General features: G+C 44.7%; 1 protein-coding gene across 2 annotated transcripts in view; it reads right to left on the reverse strand.

The window, feature by feature from the left end:
* Positions 1 to 66: 66 nt before the first annotated feature.
* The window catches only part of ssbp4 (single stranded DNA binding protein 4), an 83,958-nt gene continuing 58,577 nt past the window's right edge, over positions 67 to 25,447 (reverse strand). The window contains exons 5-17 of one of the 2 annotated variants that reach the window (XM_005478723.4): positions 22,669 to 22,758; positions 12,046 to 12,129; positions 9,550 to 9,676; positions 9,352 to 9,419; positions 8,063 to 8,127; positions 6,692 to 6,737; positions 6,555 to 6,590; positions 6,365 to 6,419; positions 5,057 to 5,127; positions 4,757 to 4,835; positions 4,385 to 4,413; positions 4,197 to 4,298; positions 67 to 2,992 (exon numbers count right to left, since the gene is read on the reverse strand). In XM_005478723.4, coding sequence (XP_005478780.1) covers positions 2,963 to 2,992; positions 4,197 to 4,298; positions 4,385 to 4,413; positions 4,757 to 4,835; positions 5,057 to 5,127; positions 6,365 to 6,419; positions 6,555 to 6,590; positions 6,692 to 6,737; positions 8,063 to 8,127; positions 9,352 to 9,419; positions 9,550 to 9,676; positions 12,046 to 12,129; positions 22,669 to 22,758 — 882 coding nt within the window. In that variant the 3' untranslated portion in view covers positions 67 to 2,962. The remainder of the gene's footprint in view (positions 2,993 to 4,196; positions 4,299 to 4,384; positions 4,414 to 4,756; positions 4,836 to 5,056; positions 5,128 to 6,364; positions 6,420 to 6,554; positions 6,591 to 6,691; positions 6,738 to 8,062; positions 8,128 to 9,351; positions 9,420 to 9,549; positions 9,677 to 12,045; positions 12,130 to 22,668; positions 22,759 to 25,447) is intronic. The other variant, XM_025903061.1, reaches the window with a different exon arrangement.

Below are 25,447 nucleotides of genomic sequence, written 5' to 3' on the forward strand. Positions count from 1 at the left end.
TTGCCCGAGACTATATGGAAGATGAGTTAAATGAGCGCTAAGAGGGAGAGAGAGTCAAACAACAAGGAAAAATCAAATGACATTTATTATTGATGCATTGTTTCTTTTTTGATAAGCAAATTATCTGTTTTTCTTTCAGTCTAAAGAAACTTTACAATATAAAGAAACATACAAAGAACATCTTTATTACCTACACAAGACACCTAAGTCCCTAAGACAAGATTCTGAACTATCCTACCATGAAATACAAAGCAAACCCAAGAGACAGACTGCTTCATATTGAATACTGCCGTGTCATCAGAAAGGACCGTGAACGGTACAGGAGAATCGTTATACGCCCTTACCCCGATTCCCCACCCCTCCCCGTCTCAATACAACCCCCCCGCCCGACCAGCAAATCTTCCTAATGGTACAGTATTATACATCACAATAGAAGTACAGAGATGGCCGACGATCGATATACACAGAGGACTGAGAGAGGATCAGTGAGAGAGCTTCAAACTATACAACGCTATTACAGGAGCGAATAGCAAAGGACACAGTTTTCCCCATAAGTATTACATTTTGATCTTCTTAATTTAAAATGAGGTTTCCTTAAGTATTTTTTCCTTTTTAAAAGTTTCTTAAATTGATAAAAATCCTTCATATTAAAAACTGCAATATGAGGTCACATGTTTTTTTTTGTGAGAAGATGCCCTTTTTTGTCGTTTTTCTGGAAAAACTATTCACATGATTTTTCAAAACCGAAACACGAGGAGTGGAGGGCAGAGCGAGGACGCCGCGGCTCTTTGCTCCTCTCTGTCCCGTCCTCCCCGCCACGCACGCCTTTAGCGTACGGTCTGCATTAAGTGTGTCAATGTATTCTATACATTTAGCCATATTTACTGTATTCTAGAAATTTAGCCACATGAGCCAAATAGTGCATCCTTTCACTATGAAAAACATGGACAGATCTATTTATAATTTACTTTCAGCTGTATTCATTGGTAGTGACTGACATATCAAAACATGTCAATGATATCAAAATGCATTATACAGTATTTACAAAAAGGGAAATCAAAGGGTGAGGGGTGTGGAAGGAGGGGGAGGGGTGGGGGAGGCGTGTGTCACTACATAGGAGGAACACCGGACTGAGTGATCCCCAGGCCACCGATGCCCAGACCCTGGAGATGTCCCTGTTTAACGCTGCGTACAAACTGTTCACATTGATATCAGGAAATCGATAAGTACATCACCACCACCCATAGAGGCAACGCTGGTTGCTCAGTTATTGTTGGTTTGAAAACAGCTGCGAAGCAACTGAAAGAAACAGTTTACCCTCTGAACCGGTGACAGCGAGCGTTCATCAGAAACAAATTAAATAGCGTACTGTGTGACTGTGACATGTCTGTGTGCAGATTCTATGGGCTTTATTTTTTTAATCAATTCCATACAATTGAAATTAAAAAAAAAATAGAAACTTATTGATTGCAGGTAATCCTCTTCTTTAGATGGTTTACAATCAACTCTGCTCCCATCATCAGCGCTCCCACTGCCGCTCACCCGGGTCCATTATCCCGCGCATATGGGACTCTCTGATGGGAACTCCACAGAGGCAGGTATTTAACCCACAGTTAAGAAGGTGGACCCAGCAGGATTTGTGATTTCAACCCAAACGAGTGTCTCCCACATTTGCTTCCAGCCCAAAAGGAGTCGCTGGATGGACCAGAATGAATCCTGGGAGGAAAAAGGGGCCACTTGGAGTCCATAAAAGCAGTGAAATCAAACAAAGCAAGAGGATGAAGGGTAAGGAAACACGTTCCAGGAGTCACAGACGACTTGTAAATAACAAATAATTAAAAAAAAGAAAGAAAAGAAAACACAGTACAAGCTAAATATGTTACATTTAAAGAAAAGACCCAATCCGTAGAGGAGACGAGTGGATTCACAAAATTTCTGAATTAAAAATGGCACCTGACAATCCTGACAATCACGTCAGGGTGTCATCGGAGCCATTTTCTACCAGCAAAAGAGCAGGAAGCTAGGAGAAGGGTTACTTTTTAAGACAGTACAGTTAGACGTGTGATCGTCAGGTGCATCTACAGACACACTGTACCTGAAAACCCACCTCGGTTACCCAGATACTCTTCCCGTGAAGTTTGGGGAACACATTTAGGAGGCAAACACTAAAGGAGTTTTGTGACGCGAGGCTGACGGTGGCAGAAACGAGACAAACAACAAATCAAATCACATAAACAGAAAATCATTGTGCATTTTACGAGCGTGTGCTTATTCTGTCACCGTCGACGCTGCTGCTGAGAGAAAATGTGCCCTTTACAGGAAATCATAACTACATTAGTCAAACGATATCAATTATGAAAATTAGAACAATAATATCAGCAACAACAAAAAATACAAACACTGAATGAAAACCGTTCACGCCCCAAAATGACATCATCAGTTCATCTTTTTTAACCAATCCTGTCACAGGAGCAGAGCTTTTAAAATGAGGGCTCTTGGCCCCGGGTCGGAGGACTGCTGCGCGCCCTCGTCAGTTTTAATCAGCTTGATGTGAGAACAGGGTGACGGCGGGGCGGAGCTGAATGCGGAGGGGCGTCTCGATTGGGCCTGGACGTCACCCACAAAGGCAGATTTCAGGTTCGAGAAAGACAGGCTTGGGGCAGGTTCGGGGTCTCGCGGCGCTCGGACCCTCGATGGGGCGAAGACGAGATCCTTCCTGCTGCTCGGAGGCCTTTTCATGTTCTTACACCTAGTTTGGAGGTGTTGGTGGGATGGGGGGCCTTGAGGGGAATCCTGCTTTCCAGGGGAATCCCCAGGGGCTGTGTGGCACAGCACACCATCCACGAATAGGAGGAAGAGGAGGAGGGTAATGCAAGACGCATCAGGGTGGACGGGAAAGGGAGGTTGAGATAAAGGGAGATGAAAAAGTAAAATAAAATAAAAGATTAAAAAAAAAAAAAAATCACACACTCATCGTCATGTTGGGTGAATACTGTAAAGAGAGAAAAAAAGAGAGCAAGGGAGAAAAGATAAGCCAATACTATATTTAACTTGTTCCACTATCCAGTTTAATATAAAAGCAGTTCAGCTACTTAAACTAAATGCCATGTCAAGTCCACCAGCCTTCAGCAGCAAACAGTACACACAAAGCTCTTTCTAGTTTATTCTGTATGTCAGTAAACTCAGCAAGCAGAGCGAAGCCCAGCCCAGAGAGAAAATGTGAGGGAATTTCAGATCACAGTGACGGTACAGTCTGACATTAATCACGCTACGGCAATGGCTCCATGCACCAGAGAAGGTATGATGTGTGTTTTTGTCCATGCTTGTGTGTGTGCATGCTGTGTTTCTGCGAGGGAGTCGGACAAAGCTGGGAACACGGGGCGTGACACGAAGGACTGTGCAGAGGGCAGATTTCCAAACCGGGGAGACTTTTGTGTGCAAAACACTTCAGCTCAGTGTTAATTTAGCTCTTATCATTGTAAAGCAAGGCAGCACTACAAGGTTTCCTGACAGCTAACTCACAAGTTCACAGGAGACTGTGATTAACATGCACGGATCAGTAAAAATACAATAAAACTAATAAAACTAACAAACACCAGCAGCAGGATATGGATCATCTGTGTCGCTGAACACAGATGTGAACTGAGCAATAAGGAAATGAAAGGTTTTCATCGTTCCGTCTCTTAACGTTAACAAAAATAAGCCAACTAACTCCAGTCTAAGCTTGTAGTAACACTGAGGCCCTCCATATTTAAAAATCACAGCTCTCAGCTCAGTCACATATCTGCACCGAGGTGAGATTTCACGCTGACAGAAGATTTTTGTGCTGTTACACTCTCCACCCTGAGTTTTCATAGTAAAACATCTTCAAAGCTCTCAGTCTGTTAACATAATGATGTTCTGGAGCGAAAGCAGTTTCACATGACTGTCATGTCTTTAATTTGAAAAACATCTCACTTCAGTCTGGTGGTAAATGAGTCCTGTCTGAGACAGTGAGGGACTCGCCAGCTTTCTAAAATGGATCACTTCAGACCTCCATCTATATTTGTCTTTAGAAAACCATCCCCCAGGTCGCCGTGGACAACTGGCAGCTACGATCATCTAACGTAGAGGGGGTGAGTGAGTCTCATGCCGGCGGGAATCTGTGTCAAACACTTTGAGGGTTTTTTTTTTGTGTCGTACGACACGGTACTCACACTTTCACTTTGGAATGGGTTTAAAAAGTTGCCTGCCATCTCGCCGTCATCCCGCGGAGTGCCGGGAGGATTGTTCATGCCTGCCATATTGTTGGGAGAATTCTACAAACGTGGACGAAACGCACCAATGAGAATAAAGAACTCATACAGACGGACAAAGAGAGACACGCAGGCACGGACAGACCTACCTTTGGCAACCCATCCATGTCACCAGAGCCTGTGATTAGAAAAGGAAAAAGATAAACAGTGTCAGTGCAGGATATCCAGAGCTAGCAGAAATTGCTTGCACTTAAACAACTAATGGCTTTTAATTAAGCTATTTGTTACACATACAGATGAGCACTAACTCAGCTGGCTTCACCAATCATGTCTCATACATCAACAGGATCAATTGGCCTAACTCACTGCCCCGCTAATCAATTTTCCCTTTGCTCAATACTGAGAGGACACTTCCTCGATCTACCATTAGAGGGCAGAGTCCACCTTGTAAAAGCTTTTGAGTGTCATATGATTCAGTGTATGGGCTCATAGCTTACTGTACCACATCTTTAGGTACGCACCTAGTGATCCATTCATATGATGCTGATCCATAGCACCCATTCCACCCATGGGCCCATCGGGACCTGGTCCCATTGGGAACTAAAACAAAAAACAGGCACGTCAGTCATTTTTATTTCTATAGTCCAATATAATAGATCAAAAATTACCATCAGAGGATTTTAAGACAAAACGGCTACAGCTAAATAAGGTACTGTCTCTCAGTATTTTTGCAGCTTGGGGAACACAACATGTTAGCTGAGTGGTTTATAAAAAAGAAAATAAATAAATATATGAAAACTGAGCCAAACGTCAATACATACATTAGGTCTATTACCACCAGGGCCGATGGGGTTCATCATTGTGTAGATGTTTTCGCTTGAATTTGTTGAATCTACGAACAGAAGAGCAGGTGGATGTTTAGGCTCACTGTGCTTCACTCCTCCCAGCCTGGGAAGCACTTACAGGTAAACTGCCTCTTTTTATATGCAAAATCCATGAAAAATTATATAAAGAAGTTTTGGTCCTTGAGGTAAAGAATGGGGAAAACTGAAGAGACATAGGCAGCACCAAGTTTACCATTGGTGTAATAGTTTCTGCTACAGTACAGGACAAAGACCACCACCGAAGAAGAAATAGAAAAAACATCAGTTCCTCTTTCTGCCAGTCAATGCACTCGCTGCTCTCTGCAACGCACAGTCAAAGAAACCCATCTTATTCCTGTAACAAGGAGATCAGTTGTTATACGGACACCCTGGCAACTTGGCATCAACCAGTACACGCTGTGTCGCTCCTCGCGTGCGAGTCGGTCTGTTCTTAAAAGATTCAGAGGAGTGAGGTGACCTTGATCTGACATTGCAGGTAGAAATTTGTGAGCAGATAACTGAGAAAAGCACGAGAAAGATGAATGATGAGCTGAAAGACGAGGAGCAGAGATGGACAGAGCGCATGCACGGCACATGGGGTAGAGAAATCTTGCCCATTAGCGTTCCTGAATGCGGCTTTTGTTGTCGTGACTGGAGAAAGGGGGCTAATTCCAGAGTGAGGTGAGCACTTTTGTGTGTGTGTGACTGCAGTGGAATATGTTTTCCTTCTCAGTGTAGGTGCGAGCAGGACTGCAAAGGGCTGCCCCGCAACATATCACAATAGCGGCGTGCATATAACACAAAAAGAAGCTTTTCACGGGCCATCAGAAACAGAACATCTACAGGACGACCGCCCGCGGCGTTTTGTTTGCAGTCAATCCTTCACAGAGACACCTTATTGATGGGTCAGACCTGAAAGGGATTAGTCAGTTGATTGTAAGCCTCTACTTCCACTCAAGTATTTTTCACTCTATGCCTTAAGTTAAAAAAAAAAGTGTGACAAAGGATTTTTCATGAACATCACATTTGAGAGTTCCACACAAAAGCACATTCAGTGCAATATATATTTTTTTCCATTTTTCAGTGTTTTACACTTAAAACTCCTCCTAAAGGCTCAATTCTTCACATATTTAGAGCCCGATCTGTCTCCCAAAGAGACATGTGTATCTGACGGAGAACACGTTTGATGTTTCTTAGACAAACCCTCCTTCAGTGAGCACCGGATTAAAGCAGAAACCAGAAGGGAAACTGAAATGTATAACTCACCTCCAGGGCTAGGCATGATGGGAGTTCCTGGTGGGCCGCCTCCCCCCGGAGGACCCTGAGGGGTGAGAGCAAGCGAGGGAGAGAAATGAGCACCGAGTGCATCTAGACGGCAGCGCGCCTGTTAGATATCACAGTGTGACAGGTAATTTATGGCCCGTGGTCGAACACGAGTTTGTGACGGGACACTTACCACATAGTTGCCTGGAGATGAAGATGAATAAGCTATCTGTGGGGAGGAGAGACCCGGGGTGAAACACAACATGAAGCACAGTTATTGTAAACGCACTCGGTCACGTGGACGTGAAGATGCGAGAGGATGTGACTCACCGAGTTGGTGTTGGGGTTCGGCCACGGACCTCTTCCGCCAGGACCCCTGAAATGCAGACAGGGGATAAAGGGGAGGTTTTATTATTTGTTATGTACGTGGACTCTAGAGATTATTGCAAGAGTCCATCAGTTGACGTGCAGAAATGATCTAGAAACCTGCCTATTCAGCTTTCTGGGATCTTTACTGAGGGAAAGGACTTTTAGTTTTATTGGAGTGACGGTCAGTCACAGGACAAGCATTCAGACTCTGAAACAGAAGACGACTTGTTGTTTTTTTAGTGCCACGTTTACTCTTTGGGGTTGAAAGTTCATTGACTGTTTCTGTGCAGCCACACTAACGTGGCTCACACCTTCCTGGAGAATTATCATCTCCAAGCTGCCTTTTGTCAAAAGAAACTCTATGAAAGAAAAGGTGTCTGAGCTACATGTTTCTGCTCCACGAAATAATTCCATTTTTGCAAAGTTTCTATTTGCCATTGGTAAATACCACAGCACAGAGACTGTTCTTTTGAAGGTCACCAGCGATCTCCCAGTGGCTTCTGAGCAGGCATGTGCTCTTTATCTGGCACCGCTGGACTCGAGTGCAGCATTGGACACAATTGATCACAGTACTTTTTACAAACTCTGGTGCCTTGTGGGTGTCTGGCTCAGCTTTATAATGATTTTCGCATTATCTCTCAAACAGGCTGAACCTATCAATAACTACTATGTCTCTTTATCCACACTCATAAAGCACGGTGTGGCCCGGGGGCTCATTTGTAGCTGCAGTATGATTTTACATACTTCCCCCCGGGTCACAGCATTCGCGGTTACTGGATTTCTTTCCGTAGTTTTACTGATGACACTCTGCTGTACTTCCCTCTTAGGCCCAGTGACCCTGACGTGCAGCGCTCCAGCAGGACGTCTAAAAACTCCCTAAAAACTCGTGTGCATGTGCATTATGAGGAAAATGCCCTGTAACCCTATACAGCACTATTTTATTTGATTCTTCTCATTTGAAATTTCCCAATGATCACAACTTTCCTTGCCGTATGAGCCGGCGCCTAGCCTGAGACCCATTGTGTCAGGGTCAGAGTGAAGCCAGGATACAAGGCCTCTGAAGTCGGTGACATCTTTAAAGTCTGCGTTTATCGGAAAGCTTATCCTGACTTTCTACTTTTACCTTAAACCAATATAAGTCTTTTTTCTGCCTGATGGTTCTGTGGGATGTTTCTTCTTCCCTCATCTGTCACCAAGCACTTGTTTTGAGATGAAATTTGGGGTTTCTAATATATTACTACTATTTTTGCCCATTATTTAGATGATTTAAACGTTATCATATAGAAGTATATACAGAATTTACAGCCATAAAAAGAAAAACAATCTACTAACATGTTCATGCCGGGCATCCCTGGCCCCATGGAGTTTGGAGGAGGCCTCATCCCTCCGCCATAGTTCTGCACAAAGAGATGAACACACAGTCAGCACAGAGCCTCGCACCTGCTCTGTGTAAAGGTTTGAATCTTAATGAAGGTCAGCGACGATCATGTCTCCCACTAACTAGTGTTTAATTATGTGGATGTATGAGCTGTGTGTGGGCTGCTCGGAGTGGGCTGTGCGTGAAAGAGGACAGCTGTGTGTGGAAGAGCCTGCGCACTCTGCGCATGTTGTGAGTCTCTGTATACAGTAAGTGTCTCTATGTGTGCGCGCCCTCCCGCGTGTTTGCGTGTATGTTTTCATCGCTGCCCAGTGGGCTGCTTTGGCTGGCGCTACACGTGTGTCTTTGGACACGTGTGTGTGTGTGTGTGTGTGTGTATGACTGAGTGAGTGAGTGAGTGAGTAGGGGGGCAGGCCAGAGAGCAGCTCCACTCAGAGGAAGAGTTTTGTTCAGCAGACGATTACACTTGTCGAGCAGATGCCACACCAGCTGCTGGTACGCTCACTGCCAAAGTCACCGAGCCAGGGTGGCACAGAGAGGGGACGAAGGGCACGGGGAGAGAGTGTGCGTGTGTGTGTGTGCGCGGTGGCTGGGTGCAGAATGAAGCAGCTGTCTTGTAATGGTAATTCAAAAGGACACTGCTGTTTAAGCATCTTATGTATTAGAAAAAACAACATTAACACAAATTAAAGTGATAAAAGGAAACCGACAGCACCGTCGTTGGCACCACTTTAAAAAAAATATGTGTTGGTGGTGGCTTGCTCATAGCAGTCTAAGCATTCAGTCTCTGTCTCTCTAGGTGGGAGTCAGCAAGTAGGATTTAACATGTAGAACTGGCGTTAGCAGTGGGTGGGCTCTGGTCGCAGCCAAGATCGGCATCAGAGCGCTTCTGACATTTAAAGGTAAAGTTACGAGATTGGCGGAACCAAAATTCCTGCTCAGCAAAGGAGAAGGATTATCTGCATGCTGTTTATAGGTTGCTGCTTTGACATTATAGCTGTTTTTTATGGAAGCCCCTAATGAAGGGCAACTAAACACAGAGTTTGCTCATAAACTAAAGATCAGGCACCAAACCTGGCTGTGTGGCAGCTGCTGAGTGGGAGTGCAGTGGGCTGGTGGAGCTGAAGGACACCATCCACTGTCGTGACTTGCTTTAGTAACGCGGCCCTTTGTGTTTTACTCTATATGACTAATTTGGTCGTTTGTGTAAAAAAAACAAAAACAAAAAACACTGGTGGCTTACCTGTGGACCCATGCCTCCCATGCCTCGGGGGGGATTCATTCTCATTGGACCGCCCATGTTTGGATGTCCTGTGATAAAACACAGAGTGTTGGCATGGCAGCACCACTTGGATCAATAACAAATCCATACAGGAGGAAGAAAGAAGATTCTCATTTGGAAGCCAATATAAAGTTTCTCTGCAAAACAGGCCGTCAGTACCTTGAGGTCGGGTGGGGTCCAGGCTGTTTGGAAGGAGAGGTTGTGACCCGGGGATGCTCCCGGGAGGCTGATTTGGCATACGGAGGGAGGGCCTTGGGCCACCTGGGTACCGTGGAGACATGAATGGCTGCAGAAAGGACAAGCAAAGAATAAAAATTACTTTATTCCACGGGTTGGCAAACATAAGGCCCGGGGGCCAGAACTGGTCAGTCAAAAACTCATATCCGGCCCGCCGCACAGCTTTGGAAAATGTGAAAGATGCCATACATTTGGGAATTTTAACTGTATTTTCAGATATTTTACAGCTTTTCCTTCTCCATGGCCACTCATACTAAACCAAAGTAAATAAACAATGAAATGGCAGTTTTTTTGCTTTCTACTATACAAATTCAGGATTCAGGATCTGGCCCAATTAAGACCAAAATGGGCTCTACGTGGCCCACAATATAAAATAATAATGATCAGAAGCCAAAACACTAACACACATGTACATCTCTTGACTGAGAGTCCTTTAAATATGTTCATGCTATTGACAACACAAAGCTAGGGTTATGCCCCAAAACACAAAGAAGCCACAGTGCAGTTAGTGCAGAATCTGGCTACAGTTTAATAAAAAAAGCATCTAAAGAAAAGCAATTTAAAGGGACTGTCACGATTAGATATTAACATAATGTATCAAGTAAATAAAACAAACATAAGGTAATCATAAGGATATAATGACAATATTTATTTATAGCAGGGCTTGTAAAACGACTGCAGCGGGAGTCATTAAACACACGACGGAAATTAAATTGAGATAAAACGATAGAAAGCGCTGCACATATTAAAAATACACAAAACATCACAGTACACATGTCTCAGCATGCCACCGTCATTACCAGCTTAGCCAACATCAGATTCTGCTTTTAAAACACTGCATCCATAAATCAGTGTACGTTGCCTTTTGGTGCTTCTGATTGAGAACTAATAAACACAGATCTCTATAAAAAATTTAACTGATGTTATGATAATAATATCATTTCAAACAGCTTCTATTAGACGCTCAAAATGTGTTCAAATGTGCTCTCCAGAAGCAGGAATACTTCAATGTGACAAGCGACACTTTGAAATTCTGGGTACTGACATAAGGCACAAGATGATTAGCAAACCTGGCTCTCTATAGCTGACCTTCTCATGTTTGAGGCTTTATCTTTGGGCGTCAACAGGGGGAGCTATTGCGCTGAAGAACAATGTGCATGCTGTATTTTTGTTCTGTTTCCAAGTAAGGAGGGGCTTGTTGTTAAGTTTGGGAAAGTAAGACCTCAGGTGATAAAAGCCATTAGGATAAAGGTAAAGGGGGACAGATAAGTGAGAGTTAGGAAGATGGGGAAAAAAAACATGCAGGACAGAAATCTGGAGTAGAAGAACAATACAAGGACAATAATGTTGCAGCGGGTGGGGGGCATTAACATCACACGGCTGGATGAAAGCAGTAGTTCTACACCTCGTCTCTGTTTCTGCGCCACTCGGTGGTGGACATTTTACTACCGACCTCGCATACGCAGGCAGTCTAGCTACACAGATTCTGCCTGGATTGCGTGATTCATACCAGAAACCTAAGACACGTTCACTATGTTTCAGCAGAGAGGGGACAAGAACAGGCTGGCCAGGACATGCATTACAGAGCCGGCACACAACTAGTGAATAATGTAAAACACCAGAGACAGATGGTTTTCAGAATTACCTTTGAGAATACGCTGCTACAACTACAAATATCCAGGCCCGGCGGACCACATTTTGATGTCAGACGATAAGAATTAATTCAAAAGTCAGTCCAACTATTTTAGTATCAAGAGGAAACATGCAGATTTGAATGCTGATTGGGTAAGACTTGGGTGTTTTGGTCACGGAGCATGAGCCGCATGATGTTTGTATCATCATCGTCTCACAGAGATAAGCCCACACAACACAAATACAGCATGAGACTGCATTTAAATTATAATTATGTACTACATGTTTTGTGTGTCGCCGTGTGTGTGTGGTTGGAGCAAGTGGAAGATGAGTTATATAATAACAATTAGTCCTCGAATTGAGAACCGACTCACTACCGTTTTCATTTGTACCCTCGTCACTTAAGTCGGCTTTCTCTTCGGCTCCTCTTCTCTCCTCCTTTGACCGTGTTGTGGTGGGTTTGTGCATGAAGAGCTGCACAATGTCAGGCTGTGCTGCAATATTAATGGTCTATTGATGGACTACGGGATGGTGAGTGCTGGGCTGAGGAAGAGAGGAGGCCCTCCAGATGCACCTCCGCTCTTTACAGCTGGGCCAACACAGCTAAATTATTCATCCAATCCACCATTGTGGATGCTGCCCGTCCTGCCTGTTAGCACGAGGGACCTGTGTGCTGTTTGTACACTTTTCACTGTTATTTGAGCGAGTGAGCGAGTGGAATCAAGGGTAGGCTCAAGAAGGAACCTACAAGCAAAGTGACAGACTGGATAAATGTTTGGTTCTTACCTGTCCATGAGGTCCCATCATGGGATTAGTGGGGTTATGTGGAGGAGGCTGCGTGTGAGGCGAAGGCTGAGATCCTGGGGGACCCTGGTGAAGAACAGATTTAAAGTTGTTTTTAAAAAACGAGCTTCAAGAATGTAATGAATGCAAATCTTTCTGGGGAAACATTATTAGCGCAATCAACCTTCAATAAATCACTTTTAATGTGAGTACTGCAGTTATAGGTTGGGTTTAGTTTTGTTTGGCCAGATTTTAGGAAATCTATTAGCCGCACTCCATCAGGGCAAGCAAGGCAAGCAGTGCTTGAACAGTGAAATCCGAAAGTAGAGATCAATCAAAACCTGAAACCAATCTCTCTTATTTTAAACAACTTTCTGTCTACAGCTTCTCATCTGTTTGCCTCCACCCATCCACTTATCCAGGTTCAGGTCAGAAGTCTAAGCAGAGAAACTCACACTTCTGGCTAACTAAGGCGTTTGCAGGCCATTCGACCCATAGACAATCTGCTGCTGGCTCTGCTTTCACTGCTCTGAGATCAGTTACAATCTGCCTGTTTGTTTAGCAAGTAAACAAGCCCTCTGTGATTTATCATCAGATACATTTTCTCTTACTAACCACCGATATCAACAAGTGTAATTTAGAGGGGTTAGAGTGTAGTGTGAAGAAGTTTAACAGGTAAGGCAGATTAGCATCTCTGAGAAATCATTTGTTTATACAGTTTATCTAAAAAACAATGAACAATGGAGGCCATCACTAAATGGTGATTACTCATGGCCCTCATTGCTCAAGCCTTTTAATTTAATATACTAAATGTAATATACTCAGCATATAGTATTTATAACATTTAAAATTCGTTGAACCTTAAAAACCTACAGCAATAACATTCATATCCATCATATTCATCATATGGATGTTATATTAATATCCATATAATATATCCATGTAATATGTTAGGGAACATTTTTCTGCACACTAAGTACTTTTACTTTTGATACTTTATTTACCATTTGCCAATAATACAGTTTGGTGTTTGCTGACATTTTTTATAATATTTTATTCTTGCTTTCAACAAAGGAAAACTCCTTTAGAATTTGCTGGAACTCGGCAAATGCTAAAGATTTTGATGACACTACAGACGTAAGTGCAATATTTTAGAATACTTCAGGGCAGGTACGAGGTAAGAGTGCTGCAAGACGCACAGGGCTGTCAGCATGTATATAAGAATAAAGATGGATAGGAGAAAAACTCCAAAAGGTCCAGCTTGTCTTGGTAAACAGTGGAAGAACACTTGTGTTTCTTCTTGAGTTTCTGGTTGGTGGTTGTCTCCCCGCTTGCCTTGCTGTAAAAGTCACTGCACACCACTGCGTTAAATATAACTGGAGCTTTGTTATTTTGGGGGTGCGCTTGTATATTAAAAGGCTGTAATTTCAATACACTCTCCCGAGTCTAAAAATGATCAACTACACAAGCACAATTTATCACTCTACTTCAATGCAATAAGCATGTTTTATGTAGCTGATGCTAATGCTGAAGTACAGGGAAATACTTTTATTTCCCGGTATGTAATATTCAGTTCAAACAGCTCTCCTGGACATTATTACAGGAAATCAGAAACACATCACCAGCACTCAGAGGAAAATGAGTATGGCATAATATCTGAAAAACACGATACTGACGGGAGACAAAGTAGTAAATGATCTGAAAGAGATGACCAAAGTTAAACGCACAGTGTAGAAGCATGAAACTGAAATCTACTGGGACTCTAATTCTGCCTCACTTCACTTCATTGTGCACAAAGCAATCGTTTGTTAACATATCGCTCATATACAATAGCAAAGCCCTCCTTATCTCTTCCATCAGAGGTCAAACTGAGAAAATTAAAAATTAAAATTCACTGCAAATATGTAGAATTTCTTCACAACCATCATATTTAATCTGTTACACCAACAAAGAATGCTTCTAATAAGATCTGTCACTGACATTTTCAAAGGGCCACATTGATTTCCATGCACAGGAATTGTTAATTGCCAGGATGGGGTCAGATCAATTCACGAAGTGGCCTGTAATCAGCATTCAATTACAGCACTGCTGCCAAAGGATAATTCAGGGTATTTTCAAACGTGGTATTATTTTTCTAAATTCTGCCGTGATGACACTTGATCCGGTTTGCCAGAGTTAAAGCCGTCCAAAACAGAATCAAGGGCCAAAGCAAGCTTAATTCTGGTGCTCACTTCCACTCTCCAAAGAAGTGCCAAATATTTAAACCCAATCAAACATCATTATGGCAATGAAATAGAAGAATAAATCCCCCTCTGAAAATAACTGAAATTATTCTGTCACTTAAATCAACATTGAACTGAAGACTCAATCACTGCTATGTGAACTACAGTTTCAGTTTATATTTTTAGAGCAAATGAGCTGAAACCACTCCTAAGTTAATCTCTCACAGCAAACACCGCTACGTTAAAGTGACGCCGTATCACGGGACTAACGTCAACTCTGACCTCCGCGTCTCGTACTACAGCAGCATCATCTGACTCTGGCAGCAGTCACACCGCTAGAAACCTGTTACTAGCATCAATGTGGAGAAACGGGACCACCCACCGCCAGGCCAGACTTATCTGCTAGTCTGCCAGAGCTTCTGTCAAGCACTTGGCTATCAAGTAACATTACAGGTGTGTGTGTGTGTGTGCGTATGTGTGAGCATGTGTGCAAGATGAGTGGCGGTGAGTGCAAATATAAGATCTCTCTCTTTCTTCACAGGTGATAGCAGGATCTTGTCTCAGGTGCTGAGTGTGTGCTGGCTTTGATATACCTGCAGGTACAGTATGAGCACTGAAAGCGGGCTGCCGGGGGGAGGAGGGGGGGTATTACTTTAACAGGTGTGTCTTTAACATCATTGCCAAAAGGTAAAGGATTATGGGAGTGCCCATGACACTCGCTGGTATTATACTAATATATATTATAACTACAGTGCAGTGGTTGTTAGCGCTGTCAGTTCATAGCAAAAAGGTTTGAATCCAGTGGCTGGGTGGGGCTTTGCTGTTGACATGCTTGGACTATTCCAGCTTCCTCCCATGGTCCAAAGACACGCACATGAGGCTAACTGGTTATTCTAAATTGTGTGAGCGGGCTTCAGATTGCTCTAAGTGCTCAGTTTCAGACTGTTCTTTTCTACTCCTGGCTCTGTGTGATGTCACTGAGCAGGGATATCACAGCTCTGGCTGTATGCACAGAAGCTCCTCCCAGTGCTGTTTTGCTTGCAAGAGGCAGCCAATCAGAAAGATATAGAATTTGTAGAATAAGTTTGGCATACATAAGTTTGCACGACGTTCTGATACTACTGCTCTCTCGCCGAATAGCTGCAATTTTTGATTTTAATTATCAGAGCAAAATCATCAATCATCATATCTGCTGATGATGTTTCAGTTGACTGACTTTCAGCTAAACACACACAGCTGTTAGACAAGTGTGCCTCTTCACTCGTGTGCATCGCTTTCCATGTAAGAGGCAGCTGCACATGTACCTGCTTCTCTTTTGCATCGGAGCTAGAGAGAAGCAGGTACATCCACCCTCCGGCTCTACCTCACTTTCCCACCCGGCCCACTGTTCCGCCCTCCCCGTGTGAGCGCTCTGTCGGCGCGCCGCCATCCAAGCCACAGAGCTCGACACCGGGAATCTGCGGGCACCGCTACAGCGGGAAAATAAACACGCCTGACTGACAGCTCGAAACAAGCGAGTTCCCACGGGCACGGATACAGTACCGCTGCACCGCCAGGTACGCCATACAAGAGCACAGATTTTGGCAGGAGAGATGAGCTCGTACGTACGCATGTACTCGTGAGCAGAAGCACGTATTCAAGGACTTGTTCCCCTTTATAAAAGGCAGAAGCAGCAGCAGGGCTCTTCAGACAGGTGCTTCCTCTCCCTGTGAGATGTGTCAGTTTACCTTTCATTGATTCTATTAATCTCATCATCATCCGAGACGCAGTCAAGTCTCCACAAAAGCCACTTTTTAACCAGCAACGCAATCCTGGACGTGTTTATGTAGTTGTACATGCAGCACACAGTCGGCGTGCCGGCACAGTTATGACGTCTGTGCCGGTACCACTGTGGGTTTTTTCTGCCATGCCGTGTGCAGTGTGTATGTTCTGGGTGGTTAACACCAGCTGTACTGGCTCGCTCTGTCTCTCAGCAGGTTCACACTGGGGCTAATGCAGCGCTAGCTCTGTCTGACCTCAGAGGTTACTGTTGTTGCCGAGCCAGAGTTTGTGTGTGTGTGTGTGTGTGTGTGCGTGCGTGCGTGCGTGCATGTGTGTCTAACAAGACACCCCTGCGGGGTCTGACTGCACTGACCCAGCTGCAGCAGTCTGGTTCTCATCCACACACACACACACACACACACACACACACACACAGAGCCTAGTTTCAGTCGCTCGAGAGGACACCGCATTAACTGGCATTCATCTTTCAGAGCCGTACCCTCACACGTAACCATGAGCGCTTCCTGCCTCACCTGAATCTTTGACAGAACCATCACGTAATCCTTAAACTACTTTCACCAGTTTTACCAGCTGGTCACGTGGGGACCATCTTCTCGTCCCCATATGGGGGTCTCGACATGATGATTGTGAGAGCAAATTTTTGTTCCTGCAGGGTAGATAATACACAATCTCATTCACGCTCTCTCTCGCACACACACACACACACACGCTTGCTCAGAAACTACACACAGAAACACTCACATAGCTCCTCTCTTGTTCTTCTCTATAATGTGCCATAATGGAGCATAGCTCCTTTGACTGGGCCTCCCCAGGCCTTCCTGCTATTACATCTGAATGGGCCAGCATATGGCCTTTATGGCTCTACTGTTCCCTCTACAGGTCCCCGCAGAGAGAGGGAGCGAGAGAACATTTCAACTGTCGTGGAGGTATATGCAGGGCGAGTTTGAAAAGTAGCTTGCTTGGAGTGTGTGCGAGTGTGCGTGAGCTTGTGCGGCGTTGTTTGTGTATTCGTGTGGGAGAGGGGAAGGAGAAGGAGGGGGGGACACGGGGAGCGTTAAATGAAGCAATTAATAAAATCATTTTCTACCCGGCTAAGGAGATAACAGCTTGGCACAGTACCACAAACCCATCAACGCAACCCCCTCGCCTCCTCACCGCTCATTTCAGCTTAAGGAAGACCCACACTGCTGCCCCTGATGGACCACTAACAGAAAGAGTGAGAGCGAGGGGGAGAGGGGTGGAAGAGTAGCAGCCTGCTGAGGGTTTTTCACCTGTTTATAACTGCCAACACTAGAGGGCAGTGTGTAACTTCTGTCAAACTTCTGGACACACACACACACACACACACACACACACACGCACACACACACAAAGAGTGAGAACACAAAGCAGCCTGCATCACTGAACACAACAAACAAAGCCAGGAGTAGCAGCGCCCCACACACACACACACACACACACACACACACACACACACACACACACACACAGTAAATGCACACTCATTGTCATTCCTTGCTAACATTCCAGAGAGAGCAGCAGTGGCAGCAGTGGGTCTCCTGCTAGCTCATGCTATATAACATGGCAACATGTCAGCTCAGAGATGGGAGCACGCGATCAGGAGCGTTTCCTCCCGGAGGATAGCCGTTGACCTGCTGGGACAGCGGCAAATTATTTACAGTATTGTGCAAAGGTTTTCGAGGTTTTAACATTTATATGCAGCACGGCTGAGGAAGCATCTGAACAGCAGCAGGATGAGTCCAGAGTCATAAAAGAAAAATTAGCAACAAGAACAAGGGGTCCTGCTACAGGCGGTATGCCACCCCCCTCCCAGAGGCATGGCCTCAGTAATCATGAGTATCAATGGAAAGTTCCCTAAAATGGAGCCACCTGCTTTTTAATTGATGAAAACTATTCATGCTTACTTCACTGTTGGTGCTTAAGGCTTCTGCCCATCCATTGGTGCACCAGTGTGGCTCTGTGAGAAGGATTGTGGGAATTCAACCAATGTAGAGGCCGCAGGGACACGTTTCCGAAAAGCCAACAGCATGCAGTGCGACAGCCGTGATGCTACGTGCTGGTCGAATGTTGACTGGCTGAAAATTTGTCTTTTCGAAAGGAGCAACAAAGGAGTTTAGCACAAAGCGGCAAAAGCACACCTCAAACAACGGCAGCAGGGACACTTTACGTTGTTTTAACTCTCAGCTTCACGAAACGACAAAGAAGGTCTTTGTCCATTGTGAATTTCCAGACGGAGCAGCGATGTATTGCCAACTTAATCGCCACGTATGGGGAGAGGGGGCTGCTACGCAATATAGCCAAAGTCTGCTCATTAGCAGGACGTGGTGGCGACGCCGCTCGCCACTGCTTCGCCCACATTCTTCTGCTCTCTGCGTGTTGTTCATCGTGAGGTGATGCCGTCCTCCAAAAAGCCGACAGCACGTTGCCTTCTGGTTGCAGTGCACGACTACAACATGCAGACACAGGTCTACAAAGATACTGAAGCAATACCACGCTAGGACCTGAGCTCTTTCACCAACACGCAGAGAAACATGTGATGTTTGCCTCTAAACAGATGAAATCAGGTGATGGTGGAGGTGAAGCATGAACAGCAGGAGAAAAAGGCTTCATTCATTATTATCATTCATCATTAATGTTTATGACCCAAGTCTAAAGGAAAGTACAGGTACACGATGCAGAGAAAAGGTTTTCCCGAGTACTGCTTCTCATTTTAAAGTCTGTCATTCAAGGGGAATTGTTGGGTATGGTTTTTGTGGCTGTCCTCTGAAGGATAAGCAGAGTCCCTCTTCTCAGTGGAAAGTTTTGACTCGTCTGGGTCCTCTGACATCTGTGTCTTCCACTCACGCTGCTTTTTCACATGTGTTAGAAAAGCAGATTAAAGGTTTTGCATAACTTTTTAAATCTGTTGGTGGTTTTTGTTGAGAGGTTGAACACCGTTACGCCTCACTTTGTTAACTTTGGGGAACTTTGTGATTATCCTTGTATAAAGTCCGCAATCTCCACTAAAAGACCGGCGCCGGCCCTAACAGAAGAAATAATATTTCAGACGCTATTCCTCAATCACTTCTTGATGGTTTGCAGTCTGTCATTCACTTTCCAAAGCACTTCACCTTATTTATCTGCATCTTTGTAATACGACTGACCGGACTGAACCCCGAGCCCAGTCTTACCTTTGATAAATAAATTACCGAGCGCAGATGTCTCCCTAATTCGCCATGTGCGTGCCATGTGTCAGCTTTGAACAGGTTCTCAAATTTGCCTTTGATACCTGGGTTGCTTGTTCTTAAATGTGTAATCAAACCTAATCCTCTTGTTGTGCTTTTTCGTGTTGTCCCTGAAGAGCTGCAATTACCTGCCATAAATTGCACAGCCTTTGACTCTCGATCCTCTTTTTTTTTTTTTGGCAAGAGGAACAATTCCAGTTTAGTAGAGAGAGGATGCCCCACCCCGGCTGGTTTACACCCCTACGAGAGTGCGCTCTGTTTTTTTGACTACGTTACGTATCGTGTGTAGATCACAGAAGCAGCTCGAGAGCGAGGCGCTTCAGATCATTTAATGTTCATTTTCTCATTTAAAAAAAAAAAGATTTTGGAAAGACTCCCCTGGCATCTCACTGTCCTCTTCTTTTTCCCCTCCTCCACCCTCCTCTATCTCTCCTTGCTGCCTCTCGTCCCTAATTTTCCCTCCCCCCTCCTCCCCCCTTGTCATCTCCCCTGTTGCTTGCCCTCCCCAGAGGGCTATGATGCAGCAGCGATGGACTTCTGCTGAGAGACGAAGGACTACACACCAAACGTGTAGACACTTATTCCATTCTCTTTCTTCTTCTGTCTTTCTGCCTAAATGATGCCCCCCATCCCCCCACCCCCAAATGCCAGGCTCACCCTGTGAGTTGCACATTAGGATAACATGAAGGCAGACCCTCCTCCTCCTCCTCCCATCTCTATTTTCCTCCAGTGTCCTGTCTTTGCCCCTCATCCCTCTCTCCCAGGACTGGAGCCAATAACAGTGTTGGGGTCACCTATGTTAATTGCTATGCTAGAGCAACTGGGAAAAAACTGTGCAACACACACACACACACAGAGCACACGAGCAGTTCACACACAGTCGGTGAGTAAGCATGTGTCACTGAAGCGGCGTGTGAGAAATAATAGTTTCAAAAACAAGGGAAATGGAGAGAGTGAAGAAATGTCATGAAGAAGGATGCCTGGCGTGTGAAGGAGAAGGTGAGGGAGGGAGAAGGTGGGAAAGGAAGCCGACCCAGAGTTCAGATGAGAAATGACCGAAGCGCTGAGGAAATTTCGCTTAGCTCGATATAATCCATTCACAATTCTAGACTGTGGTCCACTCGACTAACCGTACCTCAGGAGTGACTGAGGACACGAGCACAATTTCATCAATGTGTGCGAAGGGGGGAGGGGGGTGACACGGCTTCCCCTTCATTTGAATGAACAAATGCAATGCAGAAATCTCAGCAGCCTGCGCTTTCAGCGCGGACCGCAGCCATTAGTTCAATGGGGAATTAATGTCAGCTACCTACAGAAAGCAATGAGTGGGGCTTCGGCTCTGGCTCATGTTGAAAGATGCTGCTGTACCACTAACAGTGTGAGCTTGATTTAGGGAAATCTTTGCAGTGGCACTGGGAGCATTTTGTCTCGGTGCACTGTGCAGGCTCTGTGCTCGCACCTTTGTTTTCTTGTTTTCTTCACCTTTGCCTGCTTTGCTCAGCTAATCTGAGCTGAAGAGGGGAGGAGAAAGAGAAGAAGGATGGATGAAAAGAGAAGAAAAGATGAAAGTGAATACAGCATCCCTCCCTCCTTGTTCTCCTCCTCTCTGCCCATCCTGTCTGTCTGTCCGTCTGCCCTGCACACAGGGTCTATTTATGGAAAGCAATGTCACTCACGCAACACCATCAGATAGCTCTCTCCCTGGCCTGCTCACTGCTCATACATCATTAACATTCTCTACCACCCCAGCATGTACATGCATGCACACACACAGACACACAGAACATGACAAGCTGCCAATCAAACAAGAAAAAACAGGCTATACAGCCTCAAACTGTACGTATGGAAACATCAGGTATGCTATAGACAGAGAGTGAGAGGAAATTCGTGCAGCATGCTTACAGCACAGAACATGTTTAATTATTCTCACAAAGGATTAATAAAGTATAGTATTATTCTTAAAGACATATTGTAATTTTATTGCATTGCCTGGTCAGCCGACTCCTGTGTTTGATGTTTAACTCAGCAGAAAGTCTTTAAATGGCTGAGGTGCTAGCAAGACTCTTACACTTCACAGGGATTTACAAACAAAAATCACAAAAATAAAACTTTAAAAATAAAATAACAATAAATGCATTTACCCATGTGAGCATGAGGCTGGGATCTGGTGACTGAATATTATATATTCAATATTCTGCTGACAGTTATTGATCTTACATGGTTAGCAGGACAACCCTTCTAGCTAGCATTAGCGATTGAAGGAGCTTTGTTATCTTTGGACAGAGAGGGCTTTTTCCAAACTCTAACCAATAAAATTCAGCAGCTGGTCGGCAACTCCTTGGCAACCAATGGTCACTAGGGAAAACCGCTCGTTTACAGATCAGAGGGCAAAGGGTTGCTCTCGGCTGCTGCGTTGAAAGCCACCAAAAACCTCCTTGCGATTGCTTTGGTGCAGGTTTGCCAACCTACTTTTAAGTCTTTGCAGACAGCTCCTTTACATAAACTACAGACTGCGTGGAAACTGTCAGTAAATGGAGCTGTGTTGGCTGAATGTTGTACTACTCCTTTAAAGGCTCCTCTCCACAAGAAGATGTCCAGAGTTTCGCTAAAGGAAATCAAACTTTTGCAGGAGATGAATGCCCTCTTCCTTCCGTAGGCGTTTCACCTGAATTGCTCGTGGTATAATGTGAAAAATCTCATATTTGCTGGTGACTTCTTTCTTACTCAAACTGCTGTAGAAAAGCTGCTTTAAGCAAATTCAGATTTCCTGTTCTCACCCTCAGCAATTCACAGCATATCTTTGGGGGTACAGTTATTTTAAAACCTCAATTTTGTAAATGTTACTAGTTTAATGTGTGTCACAGTGTCAAATAAGGCTCCTATATGTCCTCATTTGAATATGAGAGAGTGACGGAAACAGAGAAAAGAGTGCGAGTGACCTCGTCAGCCTTTGAGACAGCCCTCAGAGAACAGTGATGACAGGAGGAATTAGTGAAGCAACACAGACCAGAGAAAATAGCCTCCTCTTCACTCTGCTTTTTCCTCCCCTCCCAGCAAACCCAACACCTCTTTCACTCGCAAACGCATTTCATATTCTGGAAAGCACACGGTAACACAGAAAACTCTACGGGTAGAGTCTAGAGCAGCAGACAGAGCACCAGGAGTTAACAAACCGGGCATATGGACATATGGGATGGACGCAGAGAGACAGAGAAGGGAACACATCTGGACAGGGATTAGGACAGCTAAAGAGGCTAAAAAAAAAGGAGGAGGAGACAGAGGGATAGGCTTAGCAATGGCTAAGGGAGGGGTGATGGTTGGAGGTGATTGTGGGGGTGGGTGAGGGATGAAGTCAGACGGAAGGTCGTTTTTCTTACTTGAAAGAAGCCCGGAGGCATGGGTCCTCCTGGCATGCCATCATTGGGTGGCATGTTGCCCATCACTGGACTGGGAGCAGCGGCCGCGCTCTGAAAGAACAACCACAACAAAACCAAAATAAAAGCCTCTGCATTTCCCTTCAGTGGATTAACACACAGTCACGGGACAATCAGCGATCGGCAAGGTGTTAAAACAATCCCGTGTCTGCCGAAATTAATAGAAAGAGAGACGCGCTGTTCGGAAACGATTTGCCATCAAACTTTTTTCCTTTTTTTCACCCTGATTGCGCTCTTTCTGGAGCAAATGGAGCAATTACAGATATCTCACGATATCTGACAGAGATATGATTGTCTGGGCGCTGTGATAAACCAATCGATGGACACAAAAACAAAATGCAAATATGGTAATTTAGTGAGAACATTAAGGAAGGAATTCTGTGGGTTTGGAGTAAACTAGTTTCCCCGTTGGGCAGCACTTTTTTCCAATAACTGCTAAAGTTAAAAAAACAAAACAAAAACAGGGCATAAATGTGTCACCTGAATGCATCTATGACTTGCATTGATTTCAGACTGTACTTAATCTTTTCTCTCACAGTAATAATGATGCTAAACATCAGGGAGAAGAGACAGATGTGGCGCTGCCTCAGTCGTGCCGACCATCAGCTCATCGTTGGCATGGCCAGGGCAACATGAGGAGCAATAAAAAAAAGTTGCGATGATTCCTGTGGAAGAGGAACTGAAAAGCTAAGACCGCACAGATACCCTGACACCTAACAAGCAGCCCGTCTTAATGTCTTCCAGACACCGACCTAGATGCTGTTACTCCAAAGGCTGTGGAGGGATATGGACGGGTGTACCAAAATATCAGTCACTGTTGCTTTCTCTTAAAGATGAACACAATCTAACGGCCTTAACTATAACCATGGGGTTTTTGATTAAACATAACCAGTTAAAAGCCTCAATATCTGCTATTGAACATGGACGCACATCCACATAATTTACAAATGCACACACACAGCGCTCTCCTCCAGCCCTTCCCCCACTGTAACCGGAGCTCCGCTCACTTCCCTCCGTGCCTCGCCTGACCTGCACGGCCCAGACACTAACTAGCACGCCCCGGGGCCACGAGGCAGGGCGCGCACAATCGCGCATGCAAAAACTGCAGCGGCGAAAGGGTGTGAATCTGTGGGGCTCAGAAAACAACCGTGACAGAGCACGGATGTGGCATCCACAGAAGTAAGGCAAGAGCCAAAACTGGAAAGAGAAAGGCATAAAGGAGAGAGGGGAGACATTTAAACAGAAAAGGCTGGCAAACAATAGGAAGCGGGCCGAGAGAGGAAGAGCTGGAGAGCTCTCTCAGAGGGTGAGCAGAGGTCAGACAGTGAAGAAGAGCTTAGTACAGATGCTTCTATATTACTCTCAGGTCTATGTGTGAACTGTCAGTTCTTTCCAGCCTCAACAGTAGACAAGCACGAAGAGGAAGAGGTCAAGAGGATCTTCCAAACCATAAAATAAAGAATACAGCACGCAGCTAAAAAAAAAATTGGACACTCACCCCTCTTATATTAAGTGCTAAGCATCATTTTTCTTCCTTCCACTGTGACCTGGTGGCCTGGGAAGCATGTGAACTCTCCCAGTGTTTCTTTTAATGCATAAATGCCAAATAACTCAGGTCTTAAATGAGACTCAGTCTCACAGACATCTGCGACATGGGGACAACGTCTTTGGGACCAAAGACTTTGTGGTTGAGTGTATATCTGGAGTCTGATTAGCCTTCATGCGACAGGACAGAGAAAAGAAGACAAGAAAGCTGGGAGAAAGGCAGATACGCAGTTAGCTTTAGTATTAGCTTTAAGCCGGTGAACTACACCGATGTCCCGTAGAAACAATCTCAAAATCATTGGCTACAGTCTGTAAACAGTTAATCGGTTTTTTAAAGTACATCTGTATTTGTAAACAGTGATTAGCAGATGGAACGGGAAGTCTTGTGTAGTTGTCCATTGTGCCCAGAGGCTAAAAAGATGTCCACACAGGAAGCAACGAGCAGCAACTCGGCAACCAGAGACATTCAGCAGCGACACAAACAGGTGCAAGTAACAGAGATACGAAGGGGAAAACTATTAAACATAAAAACGTGAAACTCTCACTGCTCTTTTTGACCATCAGAGTGAATCAGGATCTGTCATTTAGGACAGATGCATTAAAAAAAAAGTCAGAGTATTGAGTAGTTAAAATATGGAAAGAAAAAGTCCCGTATATGAGCGCACACTGTTGGTATGTAGCTGAATTTCACAATATTACTTTTTACCGTGAAGGACATGAGAGCCTCGAAGGTCCACGACCGTCACGTGTGGGCGGGGCTTTAGTCAGCAATCCTTTGCCAGGTTGAATGGGGCCCGACAGGTCAGGTCAGGTCAGGTAATGGGGTTGGCCTAAGCAACAGGTTGGGTCCCATAATGGGCATGATTGTGGCAGATGATTTGTGTTGTTTCAGATCTCGAGCCTGTGTGTGTTTGTGTGTGAGAGGGTTTGAATGGATCCATTATTAGGTCTGATTATGCTAATAATCACCGCAGGATTTAAAAAAAAAAAAAAGTGTTTTCTGAGTCAAGATGGAGTGTGTGAACTGCGAAAAGAAGTCGCCGCTTGTTACTTGGTTTTGGTGAGGGACTCTTTCGTGCATAATTTGGGCTTCTGTACTTTAAAGGAGCCATATTGATGGAGCAACTGAAAAATAAAAATAAGGGAGCGAGAGCGCAGCCGCTGCTGACTCTGTAAA

Source organism: Oreochromis niloticus, linkage group LG23 (genome assembly GCF_001858045.2).
Source record: "Oreochromis niloticus isolate F11D_XX linkage group LG23, O_niloticus_UMD_NMBU, whole genome shotgun sequence".
NCBI classification, from domain to species: domain Eukaryota; kingdom Metazoa; phylum Chordata; class Actinopteri; order Cichliformes; family Cichlidae; genus Oreochromis; species Oreochromis niloticus.